This window comes from Myotis davidii, unplaced genomic scaffold, assembly GCF_000327345.1.
Source record: "Myotis davidii unplaced genomic scaffold, ASM32734v1 scaffold345, whole genome shotgun sequence".
Taxonomy (NCBI): Eukaryota; Metazoa; Chordata; class Mammalia; order Chiroptera; family Vespertilionidae; genus Myotis; species Myotis davidii.
The window spans coordinates 372,209-380,505 of record NW_006296540.1 but is presented as its reverse complement, the minus strand read 5'-3'; the positions used below and the strand labels follow the sequence as shown (position 1 = coordinate 380,505).

The 8,297-nt window shown below is 37.6% G+C and overlaps 1 protein-coding gene across 1 annotated transcript in view; it reads left to right on the top strand.

Annotated features, from left to right (window-relative positions):
- The window catches only part of CCDC67 (coiled-coil domain containing 67), a 75,738-nt gene that overhangs the window by 64,399 nt on the left and 3,042 nt on the right, over nt 1-8,297 (top strand). The window contains exon 12 of the mRNA XM_006771940.2: nt 4,077-4,191. Coding sequence (XP_006772003.1) covers nt 4,077-4,191 — 115 coding nt within the window. The remainder of the gene's footprint in view (nt 1-4,076; nt 4,192-8,297) is intronic.

Genomic DNA, 8,297 nt, shown 5'->3' with positions numbered 1-8,297 from the left:
TTAATAAGCAGTGTGGACTAGCGTGCCTGCTGCAAAGCCTGCGTCCTGCCATTCTCGTTTGCTGCGAGTTTCATTAAATTTGTTTTAATGCCTTGTCTGATTTCAGTGTTCTCCAGTGACCTGGTTTTTAACAGAAACAGCATTTCAAATGTTCCAAATAAATTATCGCCATGTAACAGGCACTGTGGGGAGAGTTGTTGAGATACAAGGACACTGAACTCACCAGTGGAGAACTGTAGAGCACATACCCATTACAGTTAGCAAGTGAAACATGAAGTATTCTTTCTCTTCCTCACAGCACAGCTCAGCCAAGTCAAAGAGTAAAAGCTATATATCTATTTGTTAGACATTAAAAAATCCAAAAATTCATGTTATATTTACATATCAGTGGCTGATGCAAAAAGGTCTTATTAAACTAGTTGAGAAAGGAAAAGGCTTTTAGGTAAAAATATAGGAAGATAATGTTCCACAAAATGTTAGAGCCTGTACTCTAATTTTTAGCCACGTCCTGCTTTTAACTAAAAAGATTTGTATGATTCAGTAAGAAAATAAACTTCAATGTATTCAGGCAGCTCAGGTTTTGTTGTTGCTTTTCACCCCTATTAGAAGTGATACGTTTTTCATGCTAATCCACTTAAAACATGAAGCATTTTATGATATTCCAAAGGAATTTCTTTTCAATAACACAGTAATTTGGCACTTTAAAAACATTTATAAATAAAATGTAATTTAATTGGGTGAGGATGTATTGAATATTTTTTAAAAAATTTTTAAGTTAGAGTTTGAAGCTTAGAATAATTTATAAGCTAATTTGGAGTCATGGGTGGTATCCAGAGCTATTAATATATAACTAGTTTTAATGGCAAGTCAATTTTGTAATAAGAGTTTTATCTCTAAGATATATATATATTTATAAGTGAAATTATGTACTGGAAAAATTTTAGTAGCCAACAAACATTAGCCATTCAAATAGCTTCAAGTCTAGTTAATAAAAGTTTCTAAAACTAAAAACCCATATAACCAGGTTGGTCATAACCACTCTCACAGGATCCCTTGTCAAGAAACAGTCATTTAGAAGCGAAGCAAGGTGAGAAAATTCTGTGCCATGGTGTTACTCATAAAAGCAACACGTAGCAGGCTGAGCCATTCTAGGCCAGGAAATAATGAGGAGTCCATAGAATAGGGAGCATTGTGTGGAGTGCTAGCAGGTGAGGCGGGAAGCAGGTAATCAGAGTAGCTGTGCAGGGCTCCTGCCCCATGCTGGGCACATTATCCTGTAGCCTGGGGAACACTGATGCAAGGCCAGGATTGGATGAGCAGTCAGACAGCTCTGAAAACTGTGCCACGAGTTGACTCAACTCTCCAACTCTCAAGCTGGTCCAGTTTTCCCCAACAGAGCGATCAGATCCTGCCCTCCTGGGAACCGCAGGCAGAGGCCTTGAAGAGGGCCGGTGGAGACGATAATGGAAATAATTTTTTAAGATGGCTATTACATTGATCTACTTAGCATTTTATGCCAGGTGGTTTTATGAAGTATTTGAATAGCTGGATTCTAGAAGAAGAACGTGTCAGTTATAAAGATGATATAAAGCAAAAGCACTTTACTTCATAATGTAATCTTTCCTTTCAATCTCTGCATTTCATTGATCTTACAATAAAAAGAATGTTCCTATATCAATTTTAGTCATTAACACCATCAAACTCTATCTCTGCATCCAAAGGAAAATGGATAATTGAGATAATTATTTAGATAATTTAGGACAAATAATACTTTCCCAGAAATCTCTGTATAATTGAGATTACAGAGAGAGAGATTTCTTGAATCACTTCTATAATTATCTCACTTTTGCCACTGTGCTTTGAAGTATAAATGGTGGCCTCAGTCCAATGGTGCAGCTGAAGGTTCTATGCAGATGTACTATGCAATTGTTATAATTCTGTTTGACTGTGGGATGTTTCATCTGATTGTGCACATCATAAACCATGTTATTTCAGCTTCATTTGTTGTTTTGTTTCCATGGTAATTATGGTTTGGGAGAATGAATTTTAAAAAAGATGTATTTCAAGATAAGTAAAAATGGGACACATGTTGTGTTTGTTTTTATGGACTAATTTACAGATGCCTCACTTAACTTTTATTGCTGTTTGTTTACATTGCTTTGAAAATGTTTGCTGTTTGCATAATAAGAAACAAGTCTATATAGATGGTCTTTGGATGAGAACAGGGGAAAATGATGTACATTTTTTTTGAACTGTGTGAAATTAAAATAGGAAAGCTTTGAAAATGGTTCATCAATACCTGTGGAGAGACTGAATTAATAGTAAAAGAAAATAATTTTAAGTTGAGGGGATTTTTATGTTTTCATGGTCTTTGATGATTTTTATTCAATTTAAACCCCATTTTCATGAGTTAACACTCAGAAATATATTTATTTAGTCTCAAACAGCCCATACTGTTAAGACCTTTTTGGGTAAAATTTTAGGGTAAATTAGTTTGTTTCTTTGTTTCATTATTCATTTGTTTAGTCAGCATACCAAAATTTAAAACCTCACTAGTATTTTATTCAGTTTCATTTTCAACCGTATATTTTAACACAAACAGCAAATTCTGCACCGTGCCTTTCATTCAAATTGTGGAGGTCAATTCTCATAAACACCTTTTTTTATACGTGGAAACATCAAACTAACAGATAAAAGCACCTGCTCAAGGTCAACAGTGTGGAGATGCTGAGGAGACTATTTAAATTGAAATGATGCTCTGAAGTATTAATTCCTAAAGGAATGGGAATGACTTGTTCTAGAATTTTTAAAAAGTATAATTCTGTTAAGAAAGCCAGTGAGGTTACGTAAAATAAAAAAAAAATTAATTATCTATTTAGAACTGTCAAGGGCAGTATTGTTAGCTGTTTTGAGATTTTTCTCAAACTGGTTTCCATGTTATTTAATTAAGTGGCAAAGAAATACAAAAGTAAAACAGAGAGGAAAGCAATGTAGGCAATAAGGATGACAGAATATTTTTATAAATTACTGTACAAAGTTTTCTGCTTCATTATTAATCATTCTAAGTCTTTTAAATTAAGTAGAAATTATTCATCAGGAAAATTATTTTCAAAGAAATACCTTTTATATTTTATACTAGAGGCCCAGTGCATGAAAATTCGTGCACTGGGTTGGGGGGGGGGTGTCCCTCAGGCCAGCCTGCCCCCTCTCACAGCCCAGATATCCTACTGATGGCTCCCCATGGGGAGTGGGCCTAAGCTGCAGTCTGGCCTCCCTCTGTGGGAGACAACCAGCCGATCAGGGGAAGGCATCGCCCCATCACTCTGCTGCCACTGCTGCCACTGCTGGCTGCTGCGGCTGCCTGATCCTCGGCCCAGCCCTCACAGCAGCTACCATCTGCAGCTTGCCTGCGCCTCGACCAGGCCCTCACAGCAGCAGCCGCCATCTGCAGCTGTGGCTTTGTCTGGAAGGACGTCTGGTCTAATTAGCATATTACCCTTTTATTAGTATAGATATTTTTTATTTTTATTGCCCTTAATTATTTTTCTGTTTGTACTGGGCCCTTATCTTGGCAGCCCCTTCCCTTCCATCTGCTGTTGCTTACACTCCTCCCATCTGTCCCTGTCTTCGGCCCCCCTTCCTCCGGTTCCACACCTCTTCCATTGCCTTTATCTCCCTTTGCTCCCAGTTCAGAATTATTTTTTTTAATTGAATTTATTGGGGTAACATTAATAAAATTATATGGTTTCAGGTGTACAATTCTATAATACATCATCTGTATATTGTATTGTGTGTTCACCACCCCATGTCAAGTCTTCTATCACTATCCCTCCTATATCCTTTTCTATCTGCCCCCAACCCCTTTTCCCTCTGGTAATCACCATACTGTTGACTAGGTCTATAAATTTTGTTTTGCTTTGTTTGCGTAATCTGTTCACCTTTTTATCAAAGAAATACCAGATAACAAGATCAAACATTTGGTGTATTTTCCTCCAGTTAGACATCAGAGAAGTTAAAATCCTTAGCAAACAGGTGCCCTTGGTAGCAACATTGACAACCATTCCTTGTTTCCTTAGGCTTAGCCCAGACTGCGAGCCAAATAGAAGTGCAACGCCTCCATTGCCACCTTTGCCGTTTCAAATTAAAGAGATGACAAGTCCTTTGGTTAGTGATGAAGAAGTATTCCCACTGGTGAGTTGCAGGTGCTGGATTTTTTTTTCTTTAAGAGGTGATTACGCTTACACTGATACCGATATACTGATGTGTACATAGTTGTTAAAAAGGCGTTGCTGCTTGAGTGGTTTGGCCATGCCTATCTACAAAAGAAAAGAGAGCCATAATGTTCTATGAAATATGTCAATCAATGGTATTCACCTCTAGAGCAGGCCAGAATTACTGTGACTTCACCCCTGGACATTCCATGAGTCCTCAAGGATCTCTGTATTTTAAAGAGCTACAGGTGATCTTTTGTGCCCATTTAAAAATCTTTTCTGTTGCTCTGACATGCATACAGAAACATGCACAAATCAGAACTGGACAGATTGATGAATTATCACTAAGGGGGACATCAATGTAATTACCACCCAGGTAATAAATAGGACAGCCGTAGCACTCCAGAAGCCCCCCTCCCCCGCGCCCCCCCCCAGTCACACCTTCAACTTGCTCCCAAGATAACCATTATCCTGACTTGTAATATAATAAATTAGTTATGCCCATTTGTAAATTTTATATAAATGGTATGTTCCTGTGTTTCAGGCTTTTTTTGTTCAACACTGTTTATTAGATTCATCATCCATGTTATTTTACATACTATAGTTTATCCCCCCTCCCCCGCGCCCCCCCCCAGTCACACCTTCAACTTGCTCCCAAGATAACCATTATCCTGACTTGTAATATAATAAATTAGTTATGCCCATTTGTAAATTTTATATAAATGGTATGTTCCTGTGTTTCAGGCTTTTTTTGTTCAACACTGTTTATTAGATTCATCATCCATGTTGTTTTACATACTATAGTTTATTTTTGTTAGTCTATAGTATTCCATTGTATATAAATTCTGCATGCAATGATACTACAATGATTCTACTGTTGATGGACATTTATAGCCTGTGTGGGGCTATTACAATAATGCTACTGAAAACACTGTATGTATCTTTTGGTGCACATGTGTATAATTTCCATTGGGTGTATACCTAAAGAGTGGAATTGCTAAGTACAGGATATGCATAAGGTCAGCTTTAGGAGGTACTGCCAAGCTGCTTTCCTAACATTTGAGTTAACACATGAGATAATGTGTGTTTTCTTTGTTCTATATTTTTTCCAACATATGATAGTGGTTGGTCTTTTTACATTTAGCTTTTATGGTCAGTGATTAGTAACATCTTATTGTTGTTTTAATTCTTATTTTTCTGGTGACTACTGAGGATGAGCACTTTTTCATTTATTTACTGGCCATTCTGATATCTTCCACTGTAAAGTGTCTCTTCGATTTTCTTGCCTAAGTTTCTATTGTATTATCTTTATCCTTATTAATTTGTAGAAGTTCTTTACGTATATATTCTGGATATAAGCCCTTTGTTGATTGTATGTGCTGAAAATATCTTCTCTCACTCTTACTTGCCTCTTCACTTAATCTTTCTTTAAATTGTTGACAGTATTACAGATGTCCCCAATTTTCCCCACCCCAGGCTTTCACTCACTGTTGTCTATGTCCATGGGCTGTGCATGTATGCATATAAGTTTTATGGTTAATCTCTTCCGCTCCCCCTCCAAGATCTGTCAGTCTGTTCCATGCATCCATGCCTCTGGACCTATTTTGGGTTTTTGTTTTTTAATATATTTTTGGTTTTTAGTGTTTTTTTTAAATATATTTTATTGATTTCAGAGAGGAAGGGAGAAAGAGATAGGAACATCAATGATGAGAGAGAATCATTGATTGGCTGCCTCCTGCATGCCCCAACCTGGACACGTGCCTTGACCGGGAATCAAACCATGATCTGTTTCATAGGTGGATGCTCAACCACTGAGCCTCACTGGCAGGGCTGGATCTATTTTGTTCATTAGTTTATTTTTTCCATTAGATTCCACAAATAAGATCATGTGATATTTGTCTTTCTCTGGCTGGCTTATTTCACTTAGCATGATAATCTCCAGGTCCATCCATGCTGTTGCAAAGGGTAAGAGATCCTTCTTTTTTATAGCACCATATATTCCATTATGTAAATGTGCCACACATTTTTTTATCCATTAATCTACTGATGGGCACTTGGGTTGTTTCCAGATGTTAGCTATTATAAATCTGCTATAAACACAGAGGTGGATATATTTTTTGTGATTAGTGTTTTGGGATTCTTAGGATATATTCCTAGAAGTGGGTTCACTGGTTAAAGGGCAGTCCCATATTTAAATTTTTGAGGAAACTCCATACTGTGTTCTATAGTGGCTGCACCAGTCTGCATTCCCACCAGCAGTGCATGAGGGTTCCCTTTTCTCCACATCCTCGCCAGCACTTGTCATTTGTTGATTTGTTGATGGTAGCCATTCTGGCAGGTCTGAGGTGATACCTCACTGTAGTTTTACTTTGCATCTCTCTGATGATTAGTGACATTAAGCATTTTTCGTATGTCTATTGGTCATCTGTATGCCCTCTTTGGAGAAGTGTCTATTCAGGTTCTTTGCCCACTTTTGTCTTCCTTTTGCTAAGTTGTATGAGTTCATTATATATTTTGGAAATTAACCCCTTATCAGATGTAAAATTGGTGAATATGTTCTCACATTTTGATCATGGTTTCTTTTGCTGTGCAGAAGCATTTTTAGTTTGATGTCATCCCATTTGTTTATTTTTCCTTTGTTTATTTTTTTATGAGCACAGTTCTTAATTTTAATACAAACTTATGCATCTTTTTCTTTATAGTTAATATTTTTAGATGTTCTATCTAAAAATTTTGCCTGTCCCAAAGTTATAAAAATACTAGAGGCCTGGTGCACAACATTTGTGCATGACATTCATGCACATCATAAGCCAGCAGGTGGGCATCCCCCGAGGGGTCCTTAGCGCTGCCTTGGAGGCAGGAGAGGCTTCTGCCACTGCCTCTCTGCTCACCAGCTGTGAGCCTGGCTTCTGGCTGAGTGGCGCTTCTCCTGTGGGAGCACATTGACCACCAGGGGGCAACTCCTGTGTTGAGCGTCTGCCCCCTGGTGGTCAATGTGCATCATAGTGACCGGTCATTCTGCTGTTCTGTCAATTTGCATATTCACCTTTCATTATATAGGATTATCCTATGTTTCCTTCTGGAAGCTTTGGCTCTTTACTTTTCATATTTAGATTTACATCTGGAATTAATTTTTGCAAATGGTGCAAGGTAGGAGGATTCCCAATCTTTTTCCCCAGGTAAATACTCACTTGAATTTATACATGTAATCCAGGCCTGGAGATTCTTTCTAATTTATTTGTATTTGAAATCAAAATAATGCCAGTTTGTTTTTCTACTTTCAAATCTTTCTACTTTTTTCTTTTTCTTGCCTTTTGTACTGATCAGGACCTTGGGTAAATGTTGAGTAGTAAAACTGGTATTTCCAGCACCCTTCTCTCATTGTCAGTTGCAAAGGGAAAGTTTCCAATATTGCACCATTGTGGTATTTGCCATAGACTAAGTAAGGCAGAAGGATAATATGTGGTTTGCTTAAAATATTGATAAGTAAACAACGCAGTTATCAATGTCCAGAACATGACCATGGGAGTGGGTGCCTGAAATGAAGTGTTCCCCAGGATTCTGTTTTTTAACTTCTTTTATTTGCATATCTTGGATGATTTCAACCAGACTCATGGCTTTAATCACTATAATTTCCAAGTGTATATCTCTGATCCAGACCTACCTTCTGAGATCTGGTCTGATATATCCACTGTCTACTTGATAATCTGAGTCCCTAGTCACCTCTAGCTCAGCTTTATTCAAAATAGAATACATTTTTTTCATTCATATATTAATTCAAAATTCAGAATCTGTGCTAGAACCTGGGGAATCACAAATAAGTAAGACCTTATCCTTAATGGGCTCCTTTTACTGTTTTTCTTTCTCAATATATGGCATTGATGTCACCTAGTCACTGACGTGAGAATCTAGGATGTTGTCTGCCTGAGGTCAGTCAGGGTCCCTAGAATCTGAGATGGAGATTCTTGTGAAAGTGATTTATTGAGAGAATATTCTCAGCAGAAGAGAGGAGGGAAGGAAAGCTAAATAAGAATGAGGTCTCAGTTAAGGTTGGTCTAGCCCAGTGGTCGGCAAACCGCACTCACA